At 49.2% G+C, this 27,117-nt stretch overlaps 1 protein-coding gene across 2 annotated transcripts; it reads right to left on the reverse strand.

Moving 5' to 3' along the window:
* Nucleotides 1-749: 749 nt before the first annotated feature.
* prom2 (prominin 2) lies at nt 750-22,847 on the reverse strand. Of its 2 annotated transcripts, none has more exons than XM_007905692.2 (25): nt 22,716-22,847; nt 20,036-20,430; nt 17,799-17,854; nt 16,456-16,661; nt 15,459-15,579; nt 14,911-14,974; nt 14,073-14,162; nt 12,894-13,090; nt 12,575-12,649; nt 11,555-11,618; nt 11,060-11,219; nt 10,224-10,376; nt 9,068-9,191; nt 7,572-7,663; nt 6,889-6,973; nt 6,330-6,476; nt 5,727-5,798; nt 5,393-5,482; nt 4,757-4,810; nt 3,942-4,022; nt 3,325-3,393; nt 2,969-3,058; nt 2,643-2,755; nt 2,269-2,292; nt 750-1,467 (listed from the first exon to the last, which is right to left on the reverse strand). In XM_007905692.2, the coding sequence occupies exons 2-25, from the start codon at nt 20,295-20,297 to the stop codon at nt 1,410-1,412; spliced, it is 2,547 nt and encodes an 848-aa protein (XP_007903883.2). In that variant the 5' UTR covers nt 20,298-20,430; nt 22,716-22,847; the 3' UTR covers nt 750-1,409. The 2 variants fall into 2 exon arrangements, with proteins under 2 accessions (XP_007903883.2, XP_007903882.2); XM_007905691.2 differs by having other exon boundaries at nt 20,036-20,433.
* Nucleotides 22,848-27,117: the final 4,270 nt, after the last annotated feature.

Raw genomic sequence — 27,117 nt, forward strand, 5'->3', positions numbered from 1 at the left:
CAAGGCACATCTCAAGACCGTCCTTTTCAGTCACCCTCTTACCCCTACCCTCCCTGCCCTCCACCCCTTGTGATCCCAACCCCCAGCTCGGTTCCAAATCTCTGACTGTCCAGTGCCTTCGGACGTCCTCCCGACGTGAAAGGCTCTGTGTAAAAGTAATGTGTTGTTGTTGTTGTTCACCCCAGCCTGCGGTGGGAATAGAGCCCTTACTCTGTTGCTGCTGGAATGTTTTATCTGGAGGCCTGAGGGAGCTCCGTGAGGCTGCGCTGTGTGATCAGTCACATGCTGTCTTGCTGATGCTCCTTCCATCTGAATAATGGACTCATTAACATTAAATATCTTGAAATATCATGAAACACACAGGCCGGAGAGGGGGACCTTTCTGAGGGGGTGGGAGGGTTGATGTATATATTTAGTTTGCTCTCTCCTTTTCTGTCTGTGGAACTCCAGCCTGACAGTGAGTGAGTGAGTGAGTATAAGGGTGGATCACAACAACACTCACTCACTGATTTCCTCATTCCCATCCAGCCAGTGACACAGATCGGGGAATCTTGGGCAGGTCACAAGCTTAGGGGGGAGGTGGGGGGCTGCTACCGAGGCCTTAAATTCCACATAGTCTCAGCCTGTCTGCCAGAGCGAGTTGTGGAGAATTCTTACCCTCTCCCTCTCTGTTTGGGCCTCAGCCGGAAGTTTGGGCCCAAGGATAGAGTCTCACTCACCACAGTGAATGGAATGAGAAACAGGAGAGCTTTTCTGAAAGGAGACGTTAATTTAATATAAGAGTTGATTTTTTGGTATTTTGCAAAATATCAATCACTGAAATCATCTACAGACCATAAACTGTGCGTGGTTAAAGGGACAGCGTCTGCCCATTAAATCGTTCCCACCCGAGTCACATGTAGAACGTTCCCAGTGCCATCTGTGCATTATGTCGCAAGAGTTGTCGTGAGGCGTGTGTATTTTCAAAACGGACCTCTTTGACCACGCCTTCGGTCATCTTACCACTCCCACCTCTCCGACGCGCTCCCACACCCTCCGTGCCCCCACCCTTGGCCCCAGCCCAGCCAGCTTTGTTTTTGTTGAGACGTCCTCGCGACATGAAAGGTGCCGTACAAATGTTAATTGTAAATTATATTGTGGTAACACTGCCCCTTCGTGTTTGGTTTATGAACAATTATCAGTATTTTTTGAGAGAGAAAAGGTAGTGAAATCTTCATTGAGCTTCCCAAGGAAAGTGCAATATTGAGGGATTTTTCCCAACAAGTCTCTGGCCAAACCAACTCCTGTGTCAGATCACAACAGCGGCTGAGGTATAAAGAATTCCAGCAATTCACCCACACACACACACACACAGACACCAGAGGGAGAACACGATATCCAATCTCCAGCCTCCAACCTCCAACACCTCTTTAATTGTAGACATTGGCTCGAGGAAACTTAAATGCTGGTGCTGGTTGAGATGCCACCCTGAATCAAAGGAGCAACAAAATTCTCATTTGTTTTCATAGTTACCAAACAATGTACTCACTGAGCTGCGCAGTGACACACTGACAGGCAGATGGATAACCCTCATTCTGTCTGAGTCACCGTATCCTCCTGAGGCCTGGCTCACACCTGCTCGGTGTGTGACAGGGAGCAACAGTACAGGCTGCCAGTACCTTCCTCCCTCAACAGGTGCCTCTTCAGGAAGCACAGGTCAGGGATTGGCAGGGAGTGGCACAGTGGGTTGGTCAGACATAGGGTGTATAATGGATTAATAATGGTTCTAATGGGCTGGTTCTTTGGTGCACAGGGAGGCTGAGCACCAAACAACCTACGCTCCCCACTGGGAATGTCCCAACACACAGTGCAACCCTCAGCAGCCACCGGCACAGACCTGTCTTTGGCTTGAAGAAAATTGTACCTTCAAGCTCCGTGTTAGGGCTCTGAGCTCACGGGCCAGGCTGAGGTTCCTGCACAGAGCTGTGTAGACAGACTCCCCAGCCAGCGTCTGCCTGCCCTATTGGAAGGGAAGGGAGTTTCTCCCAGTGTCCTGGCCAACAATCCCAGAATAATTAGTGTAAAGTGTTTCTAGATGTTGAAAAAGGGCTACAGAAACTAATCACACCCACGACCACACAAAGCCCACCCTCTCCTCACGCCCACTACCACACAAAGCCCACCCTCTCCTCACACCCACTACCACACAAAGCCCACCCTCTCCTCACACCCACTATGACACTAAGATCACCTCATCAGCACATTGTGCTGGTGTCTTTCTGTACTTACAGCTCCATGTTGCTGCCCTCATACCTAAAAGGGAAAGAAAAGGAGAAAGACAGTGAGTTTCCTGGTGTGGTGGTCAGTCAGTACTGCTCTCGCCTCTGCGTCGGAGGTTATGGATTTGAGACCCATGTTACATAAACAGCAAATTGTTTTTCTATCTGAGATCAGCCACTCAGCACAGAGCGGGGCTGAGATCAGTAACACACAGAGCGGGGCTGAGATCAGCCACTCGGCACAGATGGGGATTTCTGAGCTGTTGGGCTCAGTGCGAGGCAGCATATTGTCAGGGGATTGGGCTGGAGTTCCTCTCTAACATTCAGTTATAGAAAATGCCATGTGTGTAGTGCTGGTTCCTCTGATTTCCGTTGTCCACTCACTCGTAATCGTCGGCCATGTCCATCCGCCGGTAATATTTTGCCAGCATCACGGCCAATATGATGCTCGGGATGAAAAATATTGTGCACCAGCCCAGGCTGAACCAGAAGGCATTCTACAAGAGACAACACACAAAGTCACTCATCCAAATCCAGGTCAGGTTTAGAGACACAGTAAAGCTCCTCTACACTGTGTGTCCACACTCCCAGGTCAGTGACAGCTCAGGTTAGAGACCGAGGTACGCAGTCTCTGCACTACCCATCCGTGTGGGGTTTATTGGAAGGTCTCACTGTGCCAGTTCCCTCTCCTCCTGCAGTGTATCTCTTACCAGCGAGTTCACGATGTAAGTACAGGCAATAGTCTCAGTGGCGTCGATCGCGTCAGCAGCGGGAAGGCATTGAGCCATCTCCTGAGTGATCTGCAGCAAATGAGATGACGGGTTACTGAGGAATGTCTGCTCTGCACAGACCAGGAAATTACACAGTTTTTGCTGGACTGTGAGCTCAAAGTCCTGACATGGGGCTTCAACTCAGAACCTTCTGACCACATTAGCACAGTGAGTGCAGACTGACACTGTTTGTGGGTAATGTCGTGAGGTCAGGCTCAGGGTCTGCCCCTCCTTAAGCTGAGCTTCGAGTGACACTCAGTCCTGAATGAAGACATTTCCCCGCGCACAGGCCTCACCGCTGTCCTCGTCCACTGCAGATACTGATCAAAGTAATCCAGCTGGCAGTCCAGGAAGAAGCTGGTCTCCTGCAGACAGACACAGGGAGAGAGAGAGAGAGAGCGGTTTTGCTTTTATTTGTAACAGAGTTGATTGTGACTGAGCGGCAAGTGTGCAGTTTGTACCCGAATGGTGCCAAAGCCTCGCATTCCCTGCCCACCCCCTCACACTCCCTGCCCAGCCCCTCACACTCCCTACCCACCCCCTCACACTACCTGCCCACCCCCTCATACTCCCTGCCCACCCCCTCACACTCCCATGGGGGTGATTAGCTCAGGAGTTTAGTGCAGGGCATCAGGGCTCGGAGACATTGTCCTACATGAAGGGCACTAACTACATCAGTGCCAGTTGTTGTTGTGTGAAGGTTCAGTCACCGATAGTGTAACAGGGAAGGGAGTCAGTAGTGAGCACCAGAGCACGTTCGGTGAAGCAGACAGTAGGAGCTGAGGAGACTGCACAGCGAGGGTGGGAGGCCAGTGTGGAGAAGGTTACAGAGCCGGGCAAAGTGTCCATCTCCACCCTGTGATTTGATGACTTTTCTTCTGGTGGGTCTCACAACTCAGAATATCGTACTCACAGCTGTGATGATGCTCGGTGCGTCAGTGAGGAGAGCACTCTGCGCAGACTCAATCCTGTTTAAGGTAGTGCTGGCAGTACTCTGAAAAAGAGAAGGAAACCAAAGTCTGACACTTAAGTTAAAAACTAAAGGCATTAAGGGATATGGCGAAAGGGTGGGTTAGGTTAGAATTAGGAATTAGGTTAGAAGATCAGCCATGATCTTATTAAATAGCGGGGCAGGCTCGAGGGGCTGAATGGCCGACTCCTGCTCCTATTTCTTATGTTCTTATCACATATCGAAAAAAAGATCTTTTAAACAGTGGTTAGCTGGCACCAAGCTTAAGGTTTAAAATCCTGTAGAATGTAGGAGGAAGAGGGAGGGAGGGAGGGAGCGAGGGATGGGGCAAGGGAGGTAATAGGGAAAGACATGATGTGTAGAGATGAAGTGAGAACTTGGGGCTGGGGTTTGGAGATTCCTCTGAAGTCTGCCTTGCCGCCTCCTTCCCCATATTCAGGTCGCGTCTGAAGACTTTCCTCTTCGGCTGTGCCTACAGTCCCTCCCCCCTCCCTCCAGCTCAGTGTTGTGCTCCGCCACTGTCAAGCACTCTGGGATGTCGTTCTGCGTGAGGGATGCTGGTAAATACAAGTTGTTGTCATTGTTGTTGTTCTCCAGCTGTAGCATCCAGTGCTGGGCAGATGTGGGTGGTGAAGAGAGAGAGAGATGTTGAATTGAAAGGAAACACTGTGCTATATGCCTCCCTTCATCACATGGGACAGAGTCAGTCAGTAACTAAAGGTAGCTAAAGTAAGCCACTGGAAGTTGGTGTTCCATACCTCTGTGTGTGGTGTCACTCTCTGCAGGTATTGGACGCTGTAGTTCAAACTCACCTTAGTGAAAAGAAACAGTGATATTTTGGGTCAATATTTAGATAATCCTGAAACCTTTACCCATTCAGCACTGCCACATACACAGAACACTCCCTCTACACTGTCCATCCACACTCCCACATACACAGAACACCCCTTTTACACTGTCCATCCACACTCCAACATACACAGAACACTCCTTCTACACTGTCCATCCACAGTCCCACATACACAGAACACTCCCTCTACACTGTCCCAAACCTGCTCTTCACACCTTGGATTCTGAGGTTATTGTTCGGGGTTTCACACTCAGTGCCATTTAGAGTCTTAACTACCTTCATGAGATCCCCTCCGATGTCTCTTTTCATGGCTAAAATGCTTGTTCCTCACAGCTGGTCCCTCTAACATTGGTTCCCTCACTGGGTTGTGTGCTCACATCACACCTCACACACACCGTACTCAGTGCCCACTGTGCTTCTGCTGAAAGGCACGACTGATGACCTGGTGTCTTGAAAGGGCTAAGATGAGCTGGTTAGTGTACAGGTGGAATATGAACGTCAGTGTGAGGTAACTCATGTTCTCTGATATCCTGCGGACACTCACCATGTTAGGCTGGATGTTGCTGATGATCCAGCTGTTCAGCTTTCTCAGCCTCTCACTCAAGTCAATCAGTTTATCTTTCACTGAAACTGTCTAGAAGATCATAGTTAGACACGTTACACAATAAGTACCATTCACCCAGCACAGAGCAGCCACCCAGCACAGAGCTTGGATCAATCCCAGAAAGACTGAGTCTGTGCATGTTGAAAGCTTTACCTCAGGAAATAGGATGGTGAGAGGCGGAAGGTGAAAGGCGGAGGGTGAGAGCGGAGGGTGAGAGGCGGAGGGTGAGAGGCGGAGGGTGGAGGTGATCGTCAGCATGCCCCTCGTCACTCACCATACTGGATGAGAGCGACTGCAGTTGATTGGCAGCCTCCTGCAGGTCTCCCCGGGTGACAGGCTGCTTGAGCTGCAGATCAGAACAGAGCGTTATGAGAGAAACAGGCTGCAGGGGCTGCCACACCAAGACATCCATCAGCATTCCTGAAATCAGGAGTCCTCGAGCCTCCATCTAACCAGGAGCGGGACTCCACCGCACACTGATTATTGTGGTACTTCTGACATTACGTCAAACTGTGACACACCCTCACTCCTCATTATCACACCTCACACTCTCACTGTCCCCTTCAAGACCCATCTCAAGAATCTCCTCTTCAACCGTGCCTTCAATTGCCCTCCTTCCCCCCCCTGCCTTCCACCCTTCCCAATCCCGACCGCCAGCTCGGCTCCGAAATACTAACTGTCCAACACCTTGGGACGTCCTCCAGACGTGAAAGGTGCTATACAAATGTAATTTTGTTGTTGTTGTCCCAGTCCCTAATCCTCCTCCCATTGAGAGCAGTAACTCAGCCACACTAGGATGGAAGCAGAGGCCTGTGTGAACTGCAACTGTACCTCACCACTGAGCCATGGGAAGGGGAATGTGTGCAGAGAGTCTGACCTGTTCAGCCATGCTGGTGAAGTTCAAGCTACTCAGGCCAGCCTTGGACAGGTTTGTCAGGGCCTCCTTCCCCTCGGAGTTCAGTAAAGTGATCCCGGATAAATCCACATCCATCTTATCAAAGGTTTTATTGATTTCCTCCTTGTACTGAAATACAAGACAAACAATTCTGTTAAAGATGAGATCAGAAAACATGTGGGACAGAGAGCGGTGAGTGTGTGGGACAGAGAGCGGTGAGTGTGTGGGACAGAGAGAGAGAGAGCGAATGTGTGGGACAGAGAGAGAGAGAGAGTGTGGGACAGAGAGAGAGAGAGAGTGTGGAACACAGAGAGAGAGAGAGTGTGGGACAGATACACATCAAAGTGTTGATTTGTTCAAGAGGAAATGGGATAGATTTTTGTTGGGAAATGATATCTGGGAAGACAGTATATAGTTTGGGACACGACATGTCAAGTGGCTGCTGGGATGGTGGAAGGTGAACTGGATTGATCTTCTTTTGCCAGCAACCTCTTATGTTGTGATGTTGTTGCCAGTGTTAGGCCGCGGAAAGCTGACCCACCTTACTCAGGTTCAGGTATTGGTCCAGGTCAAAAGCCTGCTCGAGATGGAGGGCTGCCCACAGCGGCGTGTTGTTCCGACAGTCACTGAGAACACAAGGTCAAGGTGTCAGGGGAGGGGAGGCTGGAGAGAAGCACCCCCTCCCACCCCCAACCCCCCCACAGGCCAGGGCGGCTCAGCCAGGGGTCTGGTCACACCAGCTAAACACCAGCTTGACTTCTGTTGGAGTTCTGTAGCTCAGTGGTTAGAGCACTCGCCTCGCAAGTGAGAGGACTTTGACTCTCGGGCAGGGCAAAACGTTGGGCAAATTTCCTTACTCCACACGCCTCTGTTTACCAGCAGTGAGTAGGAACCCGGTTGTTACTTGATTGGTGCTAGTTAAACAGAGGTGTGTTGTGGAGTGAGTAAACTTGCCCAGCGTTTCATCCTACCCAGGAATCAAACCCAGGTCTCTCGCTTGTGAGGCGAGTGCTCTAACCACTGAGCTACAGGACTCCACAATGAAGCAGAACATAGTAGGGCCAAGCGCACAATGGTCTGATCCACTGTTTACCAGACGGTGATTCGGATACACATCGCAGATGTGCTATTAATCGCAGTGTAGCCAATACACTGTGTCTGATCGGTCGAGGGGCAAAGCTCTCAGTGACACAATCCTACGGCAGCTCTGGAGATCTCACTAACTTGTAAATACTGGAGATGTTCAGGGTCACGTTTTGGAGTCCGAGTGTCTCTGCCAGGTTGAAGTTGGGGATGACTCCTGGAGTGTCTATAAACTGTAACACAAAGCAAAGATCTCAGCGTGAGTGTCTCAGTCAGTGCTGGCTCATGTGTGTACAGAGTCCTGTCGCATAGTGGTTAGACGCTCTCCTAGCAAGCGAGAAGACCTGGGTCCCGGGAAGGGCAAAACTTTGGGCAAGTTTCCATATGCTTCTGGTCACCCAGCACGATGTAGGAACCCACTTGTTAGTCGACTGGCAGATTGCTTTTCCAGGAGTAATAATCGCTTAAAAAAACACAATAATGATAATAATAATTTGGCCACTCCATTCACAACTGTTTGTGGGACGTTGCTGCGCGCAATTGGCTGCCGTGTTTTGCCCACAACATATACAGCAATTCACTTTACAGTGTGTTCTGTGAAGCGCTTTGAGACGCCTCGAGGAAGTGATAAGGCTCTGTGTCAAATTATTATATTATAATTATTATTATTCCTGAAGAAAATACACTGTATTTGAATATACACTGTATTTAAACACTGTCGAACCACGACAGGACTCTGTAACACGGCCCAGACTGCCACCTGGTGGTGTGAATGAGGTACTTCCACACCTCAGAATATAACGTCCCAACTGAGTGCCGAAAGCTGCTGTTGTCACTCAGTCACGAGAATATTCCCAAATCACATCTTGCGGTTTGAGGAAAGAGAGTTTCTTTTCTATATTTAATGTTCGCTCATTTACGTTCATTATTGCTTTCTTAAAACAGGAATAGAGTATTTTTGTTGGTCGGTGAATCAGTCAGTCCGCACGCAGAGGATTAAAGGGGAGGTTCACATTTCTTTAAACACAGGATAATAATAATAATAATCCTTACATTTGATATAGCGCCTTATTACATCTTCGAGACGTCTCAAAGCGCTTCACAGAATATACTGTAAAGTGAATTGACTGTATAATTTGTGGGCGAAACGTGGCAGCCAATTGCACACAGCAGCGTCCCACAAACAGCCAAGAATTAATGTGACCAAATTATTTTTTTTAAAAAGGAATTATCCCTGGAACAGTGATCCGCCAATGGATTAACAACCGGGTTCCTACTTACTGTTAGGAAAACAGAGACATATGGAGTAAGGAAACTTACCTAACATTTCGCCCTGCCCAAGAATCAAACCCAAGTCCTCTCGCTGGAGTGCTCTAACCACTGAGCTACAGGATGATAGGAATGTGGAATTCTCTGCCACAGACTGTGGTTGAGACAATTTCTTTAAAAGGGAATTAGATGGATGTTTGAAGAGAAGGACAGGGGATGCGGTTGGTGGGGGGGTGCGGGGGAGAGAGTGAGTGGGAGAGAGTGAGCGGGGCTAGTTTGTGAAAATGTGGAGAAAAACACCATCACCGCAGAACAGCCTGACTGTCCTCGAAGGCTCTGTGAGTCCAGTGACCGGGGAATGGGGTTACCTGGAGGAGTTCCTGGCTGTTCCACGGTTTGCAGATCAGAGAATATATATTGCCCCCCACGAAGAACAGGATGAAGATCAGGATCATCAGGATCCAGGAGAAGATGAAGCTTAAGCCGACTCCACTGAGAAACAAACAAACAGAGTCACAAGGAGCTTGGATACACAAGTCACCCAGTCACTGCACACGGGTAGCGGCTGCCGGTCAGGGCAGCTTTAACACAAGGAGCTGCACAGCCCCTCTCAGGGGGTTTAGGTCTAATAGACTCTCAATGTCACTGTCCAATCACACATATGTATCGCACAGTGCAGTACACCATGGGATAGACCCACAGTAAAGCTCCCTCTACACTGTCCATCCACACTCCCAGGTCAGGGTTAGAGACACAGTAAAGCTCCTCTACACTGTGTGTCCACACTCCCAGGTCAGGGTTAGAGACACAGTAATAATAATAATAATAATCCTTGCATTTGATATAGCGCTTTTCACGTCGGGAGGACGTCCCAAAGCGCTTCACAGAACACACTGTAAAGTGAATTGACTGTATATTTGTGGGCGAACGCGGCAGCCAATTGCGCACAGCAATGTCCCACAAACCGTCGTAGATTGAAAATGACCAATTTATTATTGTTTTTGGTTTTGGAGGGATTATTATTAGGCTCTGTGTGGAGTAAGGAAACTTGCCCAAGGTTTGGCTCTCTGCCTGGAATTGAACTCAGGTCTCTCACTTGCAAAGCGAGTGCTCTAACCACTGAGCTACAGGACTCCACTAGTAAAGCTCCTCTACACTGTGTGTCCACACTCCCAGGTCAGGGTTAGAGACACAGTAAAGCTCCTCTACACTGTGTGTCCACACTCCCAGGTCAGGGTTAGAGACACAGTAAAGCTCCTCTACACTGTGTGTCCACACTCCCAGGTCAGGGTTAGAGACACAGTAAAGCTCCTCTACACTGTCTGTCCACACTCTCAGGTCAGTGACAGCACAAGAGGGAGTGTGGGGAGCAGTGCCAGCCGAGTATTGCCAAGGACCTTGATCTCAACTCCTGGGAGATGAGGCACCAGAGAGAGAGACAATGATGGTCAGGAAGAGAGCTCTGTTGTGTCCCCAGGGCAGCTTGTATACTACAGGAGAAGAGAATTGGAGATGGCTACTCACGACATTAAGAGCTGCCCTCCGCAGTTGGCTGTGCAGCTGCGTTTGGTGGGGTTCACGTTGCGTTTGATGCCCAGGGTTCCCAGCAGGAGGCCGAGGTAGTTAAGTAGCAAAACCAGGAGAATTATACAGCAAAGCACGATGCCAGCAATCCACCTAAACACAGGAATAATGATAGTCCTTGCATTCGACACAACGCCTTATCATGTCTTCAAGACGTCTCAAAGCGCTTCACAGAATGCACTGTAGAGTGAATTGACTGTATATTTTGTGGGGGAAACACAGCAGCCAATTGCGCACAGCAGCGTCCCACAAACAGTCGTGGATTGAGTGACCAATTTTTTTTTGAAGGGATTATTACCCCCAGAAGAGTGATCCGCCAATCGACTAACAACCAGGTTCCTATGGAGTAGGGAAACTTGCCCAACATTTCGCCCTGCCTGGGAATCAAACCCAGGTCTTCTCACTTGCGAATGCTCTAACCACTGAGCTACAGGACTCCACAATATGAGGGGCTTGTGGGGTATATCAAGCTGGGTGCATGAGGGTGGCTTTAACAACAACAAAATTATATTTGTAAAGTGCCTTTCATGTTGGGAGGACATGCCAAGGCGCAGGCCAGTCAGGGATCAGGACCAAAGTGTGGGGGGGGCAGGGTTGGGATGAGGGAGGGCAGAGGGGCTAGGAGGGCGGCTGAAGGCACGGTGAAAAAGAAGGGTCTTGAGTCATGCCTTGAAGGAGGCAAGAGAGGGAGTGAGGGGAAGGGATTATGGGATGGAGTTCCAAAGAGTGGGGGCAGAGAGGCTGAAGGGGGCAGAGGTTTTATGAGAAGCCCTCACCTGTACAGGTTGATCTCCTCTACCTTTGGAAGGTATTCATTCAGATAGAAGACAATCTTGTTGAGCTCGGAGTTGACTGAGTTAACGACATCGAACACGGGTATGTCCTGGGTGAGGCTGTTTATCTGCTGTTCGATGTTCTTCAGTTTCTCCTTCACTTCTGCCCAATGCGAGAGGAGAAAGGGGGACAGTGAGAGCCAACCCTCACAGACTGGGAATGTGTTGGTGCAAAGAGTAGACATTACCCAGAGAACTCACACACTTGCCCGGAATAACCCAATTCTAAGGCCCACACATAACATAAATAATAATAATCCTTGCATTTGATACAGTGCTTTATTACGTCTTCAAGACGTTTCCAAGAACTTCACAGAATATACTGTAAAGTGTAGTGACTGTATTTTGTGGGTGAAACTGGTCATGTTACTCAGAGTGTGAGGTTCCTCAGACTGTCTGTCTGCCTGTGTTTGGTTGGCTGTGATGGGCTGGACGTACCGACTACTGTAGTGGCTGACTGGTTGGTTATCAGGGCTGGCGTGTCATTGAAAGCTTTGTATCCCTGGAAAAGAATAAACATTCGGGTGAGTATCGATAAAGAATAATCAGTGAGTTTTACTTTATCAATATTAATATTGTATTTGGTGTAAACACCTAGAATATCAAAACACTGTATATTTGGCAAGTGAGTTGTAGGCAAATGCAGCAGCCATTTTGCACACAGGAAGGTGCCACAAACAGCCATGATGTGAATGGCCGAATTATCTGGTAGATTGTCATCCAGGACACTGGGAGAGAGAAACTCCCTTCTCTTTCCCAGACACTGACTGGGAGCTTTAATGACACCTGACCAGGCACAGACAGGACCTCGATTTAATGTTTCACCTGAAGGTCGGCAATTCTGACTATGCGGCACACCTCCAACACTGCACTGGGGCATCAGCCTGACCCGGGAGCTCTAAGTTATGACATGGGGCTTTAACCCATGACATTCTGCCCCAATGGTGAGAGGGCAACAGAGCCAGGCTGACACTCGTGGCAAAGGAAAGCCATTTACACAAATACTAGATAGCTATAATCACAAGGGGCTAATGAAGTGTACAAACAGGGAGCGAGTAACCTCCCAGGGTTTATCCAGCTGACACTGTGGCTCACAGAGTTGAGGACAAGCCTCTATACCTCCGAGCTGGCCACGCTGGTCAACTAAGCCTTGCAACGTGACAGAATCTGTTCAGCCCTGGAGATACGTTACTCCCTGAGAGAGAGTGACAGAGATCAGCAGTGACAGACATAGAGTGACAGAGACTGGAAGTGCGTGACACAGAGATAGAGAGGGACTGAGAGTGTGCAACATAGGGAGAGTGAGAGTGACTGTGGGTGTATGATAGAGAATAATAGACTCGTGGGAGTGTAAACAGTTTGAAGAACCTATGGTGCTTCTAAGTGCTCTGAGATGCTACCCAGCATGAAGGGCACAATATAAATGCAAGTTGTTGTCAGAGCAAGTTGTTGTCAGACCTTCTGCACTGTCACATTCAGCTCGAGTTTCATGACTTTCTCCATGTTCTGTATCATCAGGTCCAGGTTAGCGATCTGTCACAATAAAGTAAATCATTTCAGTCTCACTGGAAACCCCATCATCATGTGTACAGAATACGGCAGGTCACAGGGAACAATTCACTCCAATCTAGTCCTGTGCGGTGCATGTGTACATACGTGTGAGTGTGTGCTTCTGTGTGTGCGTGCTTGCATGCATGTGTGAGTGTATGTGTGTGAGTATGTATGTATGTGCATGTGCATGTTGGGTTCAGACACTGTAGCCCGAGTCCCTGTGTACCTTGTTGAAGTTAGGGATGACGACCAGATCAGTGAGGAGAGGCTTGGCGCTGTCACAGGCTGGCGAGCAGTTGATGATTGTGTGGTCCAGCTCCTGCTGGATGGCGGTCAGGTTGCTGGTGACGGTCGCCAGCTGTACCTGCAGAGTTCCTGAGGTTGATCTCACCAGCTGCAGGTTTCTTGTGATGTCATTCACATCTGTGAAGCACAGACTGGTACAGTGATATAATCTGCTGCCCTCTGCCCTCCGTATAACCACACTCTGCCCTTTGTATCCCCTCCTATCGTCGACCTCTGCATCCCTGCCCCCCATATCCCTGCCCCCACCCCGTATCCCTGCCCGCACCCCGCATCCCTGCACTCCCCCCATATCCCTGCCCCCACCCCGCATCCCTGCCCCCACCCCATATCCCTGCCCCCACCCCGTATCCCTGCACTCCTCCCATATCCCTGCCCCCACCCCGCATCCCTGCCCCCACCCCATATCCCTGCCCGCACCCCGCATCCCTGCACTCCTCCCATATCCCTGCCCCCATCCCTGCCCCCCATCCCGTATCCCTGCCCCCCGCACCCCGTATCCCTGCCCCCCCCACCCCGTATTCCTGCCCCCCCATCCCATATCCCTGCCCCACCCCGTATCCCTGCCCCTCCCCACCCCATATCCCTGCCCCCCACCGTATCCCTGTACCCACCCCGTATCCCTGCCCCCCGTATTCCCTCCTATCGTCGCCCTCCATAACTCTGCCCCCAGTATCCCCGCCCCCTGTACTCACACTGAGGTACATTATCTCTACTACCTTAGCTCCCTCTACACTGTGTGTCCACACTCCCAGGTCAGGGTTAGAGACACAGTAAAGCTCCTCTACACTGTGCGTCCACACTCCCAGGTCAGGGTTAGAGACACAGTAAAGCTCCTCTACACTGTGTGTCCACACTCCCAGGTCAGGGTTAGAGACACAGTAAAGCTCCTCTACACTGTGTGTCCACACTCCCAGGTCAGGGTTAGAGACACAGTAAAGCTCCTCTACACTGTGCGTCCACACTCCCAGGTCAGGGTTAGAGACACAGTAAAGCTCCTCTACACTGTGCGTCCACACTCCCAGGTCAGGGTTAGAGACACAGTAAAGCTCCTCTACACTGTCCATCCACATTCCCAGGTCAGGGTTAGAGTAACGCTCACCTTGTGCGAGCTGAGACGCTGAGTTTAGCGCCGGATACATTGTCGTTCCCAGCGAGTGCAGAACCTCTCCACCCAGAATCTCACCGATATCTGACATTCACATTGGGGGAGAACTGATCAGTGTGATTGCCTGTGGTGTGTAAGTTAGTCCTACCCAACAACAACAACAAAATGACATGTGTAAAGCACCTTTCATGTCAGGAGGACGTCCCAAGGCACTGGACAGACCGAGATACAGACCCGAGCTGGAGGTCAGCGTCGGGGAATGTGGAGGGTGGGGGGGAAGGAGGGAAATCGAAAGCACGATCGAAGAGGAAGGTCTTGAGATGGGTCTTGAAGGTGCCAAGGGAGGGGGCGAGACAGAGGGACTGCGGGATGGAGTTCCAGAGGGTGAGAGCAGAGTGGTGGAAGGCCCGTCTGCCAATAGTGGGGCGAGCGAGGCAGGGGACATGAAGCAGGCTGGAGCCCGCTGAGCGGAGGGAGCGAGTAGGGAGTTAGGAGGTCACAGAGATAGGGGGAGGAGCAAGACCATGGAGGGCTTTGAAGGTGAGGACTAGGATCCTGAACTGTATCCTCTGTGTGATGGGATTCTGACATAATAATATAATAATAATAATTCTTGTATTTGATATAGCGTCTTATCACGTCTTCAAGACGTCTCAAAGTGCTTCACAGAATATACTGTAAAACAGAGGAGTGCGTGTAGAGTAAGGAAACTTGCCCAACATTTTGCTCTGCCCAGGAATCGAACCCAGGCCTTTCACTTAGAAGGAAAGTGTTCTATAGGGTGGAGGTGTGTAGGTGGTGGGGTGGAGGTGTGTAATGTGTTAATACTCACTGTCCAGGTTGTGACTGACTTTGTTTATTGGGACGGAGCTGGCGTTGGTAATTTCTGTGATTTGCTGGAAAGTGATAAAGAATAATAGGAGAAATAAATTACAAGTAGACAGCACCAAAGACCCGAAATAAGAAGAGTTAATCATCACTCAATCCCACTCCAGGCCCCTTCCTCCCTCACACTCTAGGTCCCACCCTCCCTCACTCATTAACTCCAGTCCCCTCGCTCGCTCGTTCCCTCCCTCCCTTCCTCTACAGGTCCATCCCTCCCTCCTTCCCTCACTCCACTCTGGGTCCCTCACTCACTCCCATTTCAGGCCCCTCCCTCCCTCATTCAAATTCCAGGCACCTCACTCACTCCCACTCCAGAAGTGTAATAGAGAATTGGCTACCACCAGTGAAGATTGGCTGCTAAACCCACCAATAGGCACTGATGGCGAGATTGATGGTGAGAGTGACAGAAAGGGTGAGAGTGACAGTAGGAATGGCTGTGGGTATGACAGTGGTATTGAGGTAGAGTGGGTGTGAGAGTGACGCTGAGTGACTCACAGTTGGAATTGTGTTTAAGAAGCTGCCCAGGTCGTCCACGGTGTTGTTGAGTAACGAGGCGCTGCCTCTCACAGCGTTCGTCACTTTCTCATTGCTGATGAAGGTACAGATGTTTCCGGCCCTGTTCAGGGTGAAGGGGTTTTGACTCAGTTAATAATAATGACATTAATTTTTGTGTGTCAGCCTGGCTCAGCTGGTAGCACTCTGGCCTCTTGAGTCAGAAGGTTGTGGGTTCAAACCCCACTTCAGAATGTGGAACCCTTGTGGTCCAGCTGACACTCCAATAATAATAATATAATAATCCTTGCATTTGATATAGCGCTTTTCACGTCGGGAGGACGTCCCAAAGCGCTTCACAGAACACACTGTAAAGTGAATTGACTGTATACTTGTGGGCGAACGCAAGTATAAGTGCTGGGGGAGCGCTGCATTGATGGATGTGCCATCCTTTTAACGAGACGTTAAACCAAGTCCCTGGCTGTGACTGTTCAGGTGAAAGTTAAAGATCTCGCGCTATTCGAAAAGAGACAGGAGTTTCTCTCTCTCTCTCTCTCTCTCTCTCCCGCTGTCCTGGCTGACAAACTCCCAAATAAAATTGGTCACTCGCTCCATGGCTGTTTGTGGGATATTGCAATGCGCAAAATTGGCTGCTGCTTTCACCCACAAAAACACACAGTCACTACATTTTATAGTATATCTTGTGAAGTGCTTTGGGACATCCTCCTGATGTGAAAGACGCTATGAATCATTCTTATTAATTATTAGTGACATTAATGTGTGAGCCAGAGAGGTTATGATACAATGACTATCACACTGGTGATCCCTCTTCCCCACACCTTCTCAATGGCAGTGTCTGGGTGTCTGGTATCGGCCTCTGGATCATGACATTTGGTTGCCAGTTAATGGCACCCCCACCCCAGCCCTCCTTGATCAAACATAGTTTGAGAGAGAGAATAGAAAAGGCAATGGTGAAGCAGGGAAATAAGCACAAACTCACAGCATGAAGGTGGTCACCAGTGAGAGGCCAATGGCCAGGCCACGACGCTTACAGTTCACTGATTTGGTCTGTTTGTGATACATCTTCCCGCCGCACAGCCCACAGCAGCGACAGCAGCAGAAGAACATGCCTACGATTGGCATCAGGCAGAAGAAGAGGATCCCGATAGCGGCACACACCAGGTAACCAATTTGGTATTCTAATATCTGAACAAGAGATCACAAGGCCGAGTGAGACACTATGTCCACCAGAGTTCCGTAGCTTCGTGGCTAGAGAACTCGCTCACAAGCGAGAGGACCTGGGTTCGATTCCCAGGCAGGGCGAAACATTAGGCAAGTTTCCTTACTCCACACGCCTCTGTTTACCTAACAGTAAGTAGGAACCCGGTTGTTAGTCAATTGATGGATCACTTTCCTGGGGTTCAATTCTAATAAGAAAGGTAAAGGAGTGGCTCAGTAAACAAGCAACCAACAGCGAATAATAAAGTTTATCTTCCAAGGCAAGTTAACTTGCTAGAAAATACCCCCAGTCACAGTTGCTAGGGTTGTCACTTACTTGATCACAGTTGCTACTATCCATCCACTGTGTGTCTTCCCTCAGTCTCGCTGGTCTCCGCAGCTCCACCATTCACAAGATCAGCTCATACTGACCATACTCCGTCCCCACATCTCACCAGTTCTGGCCCCGGTTCCACTGTCTCCCCATCACCGAACCGATCGACTTCAAGATCCTCTCACTTGTGTCCAATCCCTTCACTCTCTGGCACCTCCCTCCCTCTCCAACCCCCTCACTCCCCAATCCCCCACCCAGTGCCTCCGCTCGACTGGCACCGGCTCCTGTCGTCCCTCACACCCTCCGCCCCACCCCCCGGCTGCTCGGAGTCGGGCTCTGCCACTGTTAAGCACTTTGAGATTCTACCCTGTGTGGAGGGCGCTATATAAGTGCACGCTGTTGTTGTTGTTGTGTGTCTTACCATTCATTCACCATATGTATTACCTCACTCACGGTGTGTATTACCTCACTCACGGTGTGTATTACCTCACTCACGGTGTGTATTACCTCACTCACGGTGTGTATTACCTCACTCACGGTGTGTATTACCTCACTCACGGTGTGTATTACCTCACTCACGGTGTGTATTACCTCACTCACGGTGTGTATTACCTCACTCACGGTGTGTATTACCTCACTCACGGTGTGTACTACCTCACTCACGGTGTGTATTACCTCACTCACGGTGTGTATTACCTCACTCACGGTGTGTATTACCTCACTCACGGTGTGTATTACCTCACTCACGGTGTGTATTACCTCACTAAGTTTGCTCTCACTGTGGTCCTCACCTTTATATAGTGGTCCTCAAAGTCACTGACGTCTTCGATTAAAGATTGGATTAAATCTACAAAACAGAACAAAATGGCTGTTACCGGCACAATTGAGTAGATACATTTCTCAACAATTGAGTTAATCTTAAGATGTACGACGACAGTAGAAGAGACAACAGATGTAGAGTTGCAAAGAGCCATTTCAGGACAGACCCAGAAGGTAATGTACAACTGTAACAAGCTGTTAGAAAAGGTGATTGATGCTGTGATGGGTGCGGCCAGGAGAATGTTCCGGAGTGATGAGATCAGATGGGCAGAAGGGCCACCTTCATGCAAACCGATCTTGTGACATCCGACCAGAACTGGACGGATTAGGTCATTTTTCACCAGAGAAGAGATGTCTAACAGAGGACCTGATAGAGGTGTTTAAAATTATAAACAAGTTTCATATGATTAGCATAACAACAACAACAACAGGATTACATTTGTATAATGCCTTTCACGTCGGGAGGATGTCTCAATGTGTACAGCATTTCAGACCCGAGCTGGGGTCAGGGGGGAGAAGGGAGGGGAGGGGAAGGGGGGGTGGCCGATCGCATGGTCGAAAAGGAGGGTTTTTGAGGCGGGACTTGAAGGAGGCTAAGGAGGGGGCGAGGCGGAGTGACCGGGGGATGGAATTCCAGAAGTTGGGGCGGGTGGGGCGGGGGACTTGGAGCAGGCCGGAAATGGCTGAGCGGAGGGAGCGGGCGGGTTCGTAGGGGGTTAGGAGGTCGCAGAGGGTGGGGTGAGGCCATGGAGAGCTTTGTAGGTGAGGACCAGGATTTTGAACTGGATCCTCTGAAGGATAGGGAGCCAATGGAGTCGGGAGAGAATGGGGGAGATGGGGTCACGGAGTTTGGTGCGGGAGAGGACATGGGCTGCAGAGTTCTGGATTATCTGCAGCTGTGGAGGGAGGAGTTGGGAAGGCCAACACGCAGGCGTTTGCATAGTCGAGCCTGGAGGTGATGAAGGCATGAACAAGAGTTCCAGCGCCTGAGGGGTGAGGTAGTGGCGGAGTCGGGCGATGTTACGGAGGTGAGGGAGGGCAGAGTGGGTCATGGCTTGGATGTGGGGAAGAAGACAGTTGAGGGTCGAACAAGACCCCAGGTTCCTGACTGGTTGGTGAGTTGTAGTGAGCTGTAGTGTATAACCATGGAGGTGATGCTGCCAGAGCCTGAGGTGCTGAGGCACTGGTGTGAGCCAATCAGGAGGGCCTCAGTCTTGTTCACATTCAACTGTAGGAAGTTTACCCTCATCCAGGACTTGATGTCCGACAGGCAGTCTGTCAGGACAGCAGTGGTCCTGGAGTTGAGGATGGAGGCAGAAAGATAGCATTGGGTGTCATCCGCATACATGTGGAAGTTGACCCCATGGCTGCGGATGATGTCACCAAGGGGGAGCATGTAGATATTAAAGAGGAGACAAGGACCGAGCCCTGTGGGACGCCAGACATGACAGTACGGGGGCTGGAGGAGAAACCGATGGAGGCAACAAAGTGGAGATGGTGAGAGAGATAGGAATTGAACCAGGCAAGGGCAGGTCTGCGAAGATTAAGTAAAGAGGAGAGGCTGTGTTTGGGGATGGAGTGGTCGACAGTGACGAAGATGGCAGAGAGATCGAGGAGGACAAGGAGGCAGAGGGAGCCCTGATCACAGATGTTCAGAATGTCAGTGACTTTGACCAGGGCTGTTTCCGTGCTGTGGGCAGCGCGGAAGCCGGATTGGAGGGGTTCAAAGAGGGAATGGCGAGAGAGAAGGGAGCGGAGCTGGGACGCGATGACTCATTCTAGGACCTTGGAGAGGAATGGGAGGTTAGAGATGGGGCGGTAGCTGGAGAAAAGGGAATAGGCTGTTCCCACTTGTTGGTGAGTCCATAACAAGGGGCACGAGTAAAAGACAGTGAATGGGGCATCTCAAAGGTGATTTAGGAGAAACATATTCTTACTGAATATTCCATGTAAATCTATGTGATTTGTACTTTGTACTCTTGGTGCAGCTTTAGCGACTGACTCTGATGATCTGAGCTCAATGTGCAACATTTCCTTATAGCCTAGCACTTTACTCACGGTGTGTGAGTTTTGAGAGATTTTATGTGAAAGAAGCTGGAAGTGCTCTTGTTGGATGAAATCCTCCTCTCTCTCCTTTTCTGTCTCTCCCTGATACCCGGTTGCTCACTGAGTGTTGGGAGGGATTTGCTGAATGGTCGAGTTTGCTCACCTGCTGGGAAAGGATTGGGCTGCACCATGTTGAGGAAGGTGTGGACCATGCTGTACAGGGCTGTTAACCCTCCGGGGTCAGGGTTTGGATTGTCACTGTAGGTGACTTGAGGAAACCTGTGGAACTTCTGCTCTGTGCTCTGGCAGGTCCGACTGATAACAGATTGTGGAAAACATGTCAGGAAAACACAAATGAGGGGCCACAGTCTGGAGATAGTGAGGTGAGGTGAGGCAGTGTGCTGGTGGGAAGCCATATCAGACATCGGGAATGGGGCAGTGATACAATGGAAATTAAAATTGTACTAATACAAGAAAAAAAATGTTTCAAGTAATTAAGTCGATCCAGTATTGACGCTCTTGCTTGTTCCTAATGGGATCGCAGAGAAAGGCAGAGACCTGCTGGGAAGATGGAGAAACAAATTATCAGCAACCAGTTTTATTTGCAAACAATGTCTCATCATTCACCTGGCTGCCCCGTCTCCTGTGCATAGAGATATCAGACCTCATTCCGCACTGCCTGATGCTTCACGATGGAAACTGGGTGAAACTGACTGTTCCTCCACACTGCCAGGTCAGGGTTAGAGACACAGTAAAGTTCCTCTACACTGTGTGTCCACACTCCCAGGTCAGGGTTAGAGACACAGTAAAGCTCCTCTACACTGTGCGTCCACACTCCCAGGTCAGGGTTAGAGACACAGTAAAGCTCCTCTACACTGTGTGTCCACACTCCCAGGTCAGTCACAGCACGAGTTAGAGACACGATAAAGCTCCCTGAATTTATCTTGAACGCTACAAATCCAGCCAAAGATTATGAAGTTGAGTTGTATAGGCCATCGGCACTGAATGCCAGGAAGCGAACGTGCTTGGTTAAACCCTAGTGTGAACTTTATCTAAATAGGATGCTTCTACCGCAGGCAGCAACAGGTCCCTAGGGAGTGATGTGCAGGATGTTGGGGGAGTGGAATTCACTCTAGATACTCTCCTGAATCCTGAGGGGAATTAGTCAAGTGGCAAACAGTAAAAATAATAATAATAATGTGGTCATTTAATCCACGATCCAATCCGGTTTGTGAGACGCTGCTGTGCTCAATTGGCTGCCACGTTTCACACCAAAAATATACAATCAATTCACTTTACAGTATATTCTGTGAAACATTTTGAGACATCTCGAAGATGTGGTAAGGCGCTATATCAAATGCAAGAATTATTATTATTACTATTATTATAACCACTCTCAGTCTGTGCTCTCAGGCCAAACACCAACCTGGTCAGAGGATGAAAAAATAATAAACAAATTAAAGAGATATCATACTGGATTTTTAAAGTGAAACAATTTGTAGGTGCCTTATCTCTTTCCCCTTCGTTGCCAAATGGCCTGTTTCCATGACGTATCAATCTGTGTAATTCCCATTATGCACAATCTCAATTGAATCAAATTCTCTCCGAATACACTCGTATTGTCACAGTCTAAATCATCCAAACCCTTTCCTGTCCGCCCACAAATTACATAGTCAATCTACTTTTCAATAATAATAATATTTCTTGCATTTGATACAGCGCCTTATCACGTCTTCGTGACGTCTCAAAGTGCTTCACAGAATATCCTGTAAAGTGAATTGATTGTATATTTTGTGGATGAAACACAGCAGCCAATTGTGCACAGCAGCGTCCCACACACAGTCGTGGATTGAGTGACCACATTATTATTCTGTGATGCCAGCTCCCAGGCCTCCATCTGACCCCAGGACGCTGCCCCTCCCAACATGGCTATCACTATGTGAAGGACCTTCTCCGGCCATGCCACCCTCCCCCACACCAATCAAACTAGGTACTTTATGGAGCAGCGGGTTTTCCATGATTGCTCTCTCAGTCTCGTGACACTCGCCCTGGTCAACGTACTTGGTGAAGCAAATCCAGCAGTGATGGAGGTGGAAGTATCCCAGAATTTATTCAAGCAATAACAGGAATCCCAGAAAACAAGCCAGTGGGCCCCTCTCTCCTGGCCGAGGGCTTTTCTCTACATGAGACCACTCTCTTACTCTCACTCACTCACACACCTAGACACACCCTTTAACATGACTCTTTTTCAAGCATCAATTTAATTCCATTTTAAAACAAACAATGGACTTTAGTTCAACAACAATTTTTGGCTGAAATTTTCCAACCGTCGTTTGTGGAAACAATGGTTTCTTAAACCTCCCCTTTAATTCTCTTTGTGATTATCTTAAACGTGTGCCACATAGGAACACAGCAACCAGAAGAGGCCATCCAGCCCCTCGAGCCTGTCCCACCTTTCAATGAGATCATGGCTGATCTGTACCTCAACTTCAATTACACCCCCTATAACTGATTCAGCGACCACTGTAAATAATCTATTACTATTTACGCTATCCTATCATAAATCTTCTATAGTAAAACCACATTGTCACAGTAACTACATGTACATCAAAGCTTCCCACACTATTTCAAAGCCTTCCTCTCAGTTATGTTAGTATTGCAGGGTCCGACAAATGAAACGACCTGTAACTAAAATGAATCAATATAGAGTTTAAACCGTACGGCACCAGCCAACATGAATATCACCCCTCAACCCACACCTCAAACAGTGATGGTATCATCAAACTGTACCCAACAAGCAGCAAAGAAAAACATTCAGAAACATTTCCTGTGAAGAAACTTACCGAGTTTGTTACTCTGTGGTGCCTGGAGTTGCAGGAAGACGACTGTTGTGTAAAAGCAGAGTGAGGTTAATCATTAGCATACATTAACCGCTTGTAACAGAGAAATGAGTCTCAGACACAAGATGTAGACACACGGCTTCTGGTTTAAGGATAATACAGAACCTCATTTGAATTTGTTCCCTCCCAGGTTAATGAAATGAAATCACAGAGTGATAGTGTGTCAGTGACGCAACCATCCAAATGTTTTGTACACAAAAAAGGTACAGCTTGCATGTATGTAGCACCCAGCAGGTAGAATAATGTCTCGGAGATGTTTAGAGGTTAACTTTAATAATCTTTGCATTTGATATAGTGCCTAACCACATCATTGAGACGTCTCAAAGTGCTTCATATTGTAAAGTGAACTGACTCTATATTTTGCATTTTATGGGCTGGACTATGGGAACTCTCTCCTCGCGGCCTTCCCGCCATCTCCCTCCACAAGCTGCAGGTCATTCAGAACTCTGCAGCTCGTGTACTGTCCCGCACCAGACACCGCGCCCACATCACTCCCACCCTCGCTCGCCTCCACTGGCTCCCCATCCCCCAGAGGATTGAATTCAAGATCCTCATCCTCACCTACAAGGCCATTCACGGCCTCGCTCCCTCCTTCCTCTCCAACCTACTATCCCCCTACCTACCTGCCCGTACCCTCCATTCTTCTGGCTCCGGTCTGCTCCACGTCCCCCGCCCCAACCGCCCTACCATCGGTGGCCTTCAGCCTCTCAGCCCCGAGGCTCTGAAACTCCATCCCCAGTGCCTTCGCTGCCTCCTCCCTCTCCTCCTTCAGGGCCGGTCTCAAGACCTTTCTCTTTGACCGTGCCTTCAGCTCCCCTCTCGACTCTCTACCCCCTCCTTGCTCCCTCCCTTCCCTCCCCTCACCCTGACCATTTCCCCCCTCCTCGCCCCCTCCCTTCCCTCCCCTCACCCTGACCATTTCCCCCCAATGCTCGGGTCCTGACCTAACTGTGCAGCGCTTTGGGACGTCCTCCCGACGTGAAAAGCGCTCTATAAACGGAATTTGTTGTTGTTGTTGTTGAAATGAGGCAGCCAATTATACACAGCAGTGTACCACAAACAGTCGCTGTTTATTAAACACATATTCACACTGGGGTAAAAACAGAGGAATGGGATTAGATCTGAAGTCTCCTTTAATCCTATTTCCCTTCTGTGGACGAGTGCAATAAACAGAAGGAGGAAGCAGTTTGCAGTGTAATTATGCCAATAAGGAAATGTTTTGCAATGTGTGTTGCACTGGTAGGGGCAAGAGGACAAAGGAATTGTTGTTCTTCGTTTAAATGGTGACCTATTTGACCTTGACTGGAGCATGTTTACTGGTTACCTAGGCTGAGGAAGTAAGTTACCAAACTGGCAGGATGTACAGCGACAAACATAGAAACAGGAAGAGGTAATTCAGCTCCTCGAGCATGTTCCGCCATTCTACACCATCATGGCTGATCTGTACCTCAACGCCAATTACCCACCTTTACCCCACGTCCCTATATACCCTGACCTAACAAATATCTCTCCACCTCAGTCTTGAAAATGTGAACAGAATGACCAGGATGATTTCTGACAGATCATCAGGAACTAAAGTTACAAGGAAATAAGCCAGGAAAGTGACCTGACCAACATTGTAATCTAACTGTGAATAGGGTCCAAATTCCAGAGTATGACAATTCTAAATAAAGGTGGAAGGTTTGGGCCCGAATTTTATGACACAAAGGTAAATAGTTGTGGAATCAGTTATTAGGGATGTAGTGGGAGGTGAGGTTGTTGAGAAGGATTGGAGGGATATTTGGGTGGGGGGCGGTAAGCAATAGAGAGATGTTGTGGTGGTTGGTAAGGATGAATTCAATACAACAGTATTTACATTTATATAGTGACTTTCACGTTGGCAGGATATCCTAAAGGCTCTTAATGGTACTGGCTGCACTTAATGATGCTGAGCTAAGGTTGGAAAGCACTTTATCAGGGTGGCAGCCTAAACTCGGAGCTCAAAGTTGTGATATAGGGCATCACAATAGAGGGCTTCACAGTCAATACATTATCCCGACCTCACCCAATGAGCAACGTTATTCTGGACAGTGATAAGGAACAGGAATCCTGGCTGATGTTGCGCTCATTAAAGCCCTCTCCAGCCCAGATGCTGAGTCCAATGGTTGCCCCGAATGCTGCAACCAGCTTATTGAGCACAGATAATAATATGCATTTGATACAGCACCTTATCATGTCTTCGAGACATCCCAAAGCTTCACAGAATACACTGTAAAGTGAATTGACTATGTATTCTGTGACAACGCGGCAGCAATTGCGCACAGCAGCGTCCCACAAACAGTCATGGATTATTATTATTTTATTATTATTTTTTTAAGGGTTTTTAATTTTTTTAAGACTCCCAGAAAAATGATCGTGGAGTCCTGCAGCTCAGTGGTTAGAGCACTCGCTTTGCAATCGAGAGATCTGAGTTCAATCCCCGGGGGGGTCAGGGCCAAACCTTGGGCAAGTTTTCTTACTCCACACAGAGCCTAATAATAATCCCTCCAAAACTAAAAAATAATAAATTGGTCATTTTCAATCTACGACTGTTTGTGGGACATTGCTGTGCGCAATTGGCTGCCGCGTTCGCCCACAAATATACAGTCAATTCACTTTACAGTGTGTTCTGTGAAGCGCTTTGGGACGTCCTCCCGACGTGAAAAGCACTATATCAAATGCAAGGATTATTATTATTATTATTGTTATTATCTGTCAGTCGTCTAACAACCGGGTTCCTACTTTCTGCTGGCTAAACTGGAGTGTGTGAAGTAAGGAAACTTGCCTACGGTTTTGCCCTGCTGGGAATTGAACCCGGGTCCTCTCGTTTGTGAGGCGAGCGCTCTAACCACTGAGCTACAGGACGATAGATCAGGGACCTGTGACTGTATACAGGAAAACATTGGGTACTATTTTCACTGACCAAGTAATCGGAGGAGCAGAAAGCACTGGAGTCACGTGTACTAATTCCAGCACAGCAATCTGCAATACAAGATGATTTCACTGCTCAACGTACAACGTTGTAGAGCCTTGGCGTAGCTCAGCAACTGCAGTGAAGCCAGCGATACCCTAACCAGGTGCCATAACCTTACCCAGCGACTTAAACATTAACTTCCTGACTACAGCTTTCTCTCATTTTGCACCAATCAAACTACGGCCGGCACAGCACAGAACTAGAACTAGCCTCACTCACCCCACAGTCATAGAAACATGGCAATATACCCTGACCCACACCCTGCACATAAGGAGGTAATGAGATGTAGACTACAGCAACCCTAATGAACCAACAGTGCCACTACTCTGTGTGAAGCCTCCACGAGGATCAGTAAAGACATTGAGGGGGAAGGAGCAATAGAATGGGTTGAAACTAGAGAGCTCCATTAAGGGAGGACTCACACCAGCACAAACATAATGAGAACAGAACAGTGGAATGGGATTAGAATCATAGAATAATATCAATTTACAACAACAAGATTACATTTGTATAGCGCCTTTCAAGTCAGGAGGACGTCCCAAGGAGCTGGACAGTGTACAGCATTTCAGACCCAAGCTGGGGTCAGGGGGGAGAAGGGAGGGTTGAGGAAGGGGGGTGACCAATCGCATGGTTGAAGAGGAGGGTTTTGAGGCAGGATTTGAGGGAGGATAAAGAGGGGGCGAGGCGGAGTGATTGGGGGATGGAATTCCAGAGGTTGGGGGCAGAGTGGCTGAAGGCTCTCCCGCCAATGGTGGGGCGGGTGGGTCGGGGGACGTGGAGCAGACAGAGTTGGCTGAGCAGAGGGAGCGGGCGGGTTGATGGGGGGTTAGGAGGTCGCAGGGGTAGGGTGGGGTGAGACCATGGAGGGCTTTGTAGGTGAGGACCAGGATTTTGAACTGGATCCTCTGAAGGATAGGGAGCCAATGGAGTCGGGAGAGAATGGGGGAGATGGGGTCACGGAGTTTGGTGTGGGAGAGGACACGGGCTGCAGAGTTCTGGATTATCTGCAGCCTGTGAGGGGAGGGGTTGGGAAGGCCGACAAGTAGGGCGTTTGCATAGTCGAGCCTGGAGGTGATGAAGGCATGAACAAGAGTTTCAGCGCCTGAGGGGTGAGGTAGTGGCGGAGTCGGGCGATGTTACGGAGGTGAGGGAGGTCAGAGCGGGTCATGGCTTGGATGTGGGGAAGAAAAGACAGTTGAGGGTCGAACAAGACCCCCAGGTTCCTGACTGGCTGGTGAGTTGTAGTGAGCTGTAGTGTATAACCATGGAGGTGATGCTGCCAGAGCCTGAGGTGCTGAGGCACTGGTGTGAGCCAATCAGGAGGGCCTCAGTCTTGTTCACATTCAACTGTAG

The sequence above is a fragment of the Callorhinchus milii genome, unplaced genomic scaffold (genome assembly GCF_018977255.1).
Source record: "Callorhinchus milii isolate IMCB2004 unplaced genomic scaffold, IMCB_Cmil_1.0 Scaffold7, whole genome shotgun sequence".
Lineage (NCBI taxonomy): Eukaryota > Metazoa > Chordata > Chondrichthyes > Chimaeriformes > Callorhinchidae > Callorhinchus > Callorhinchus milii.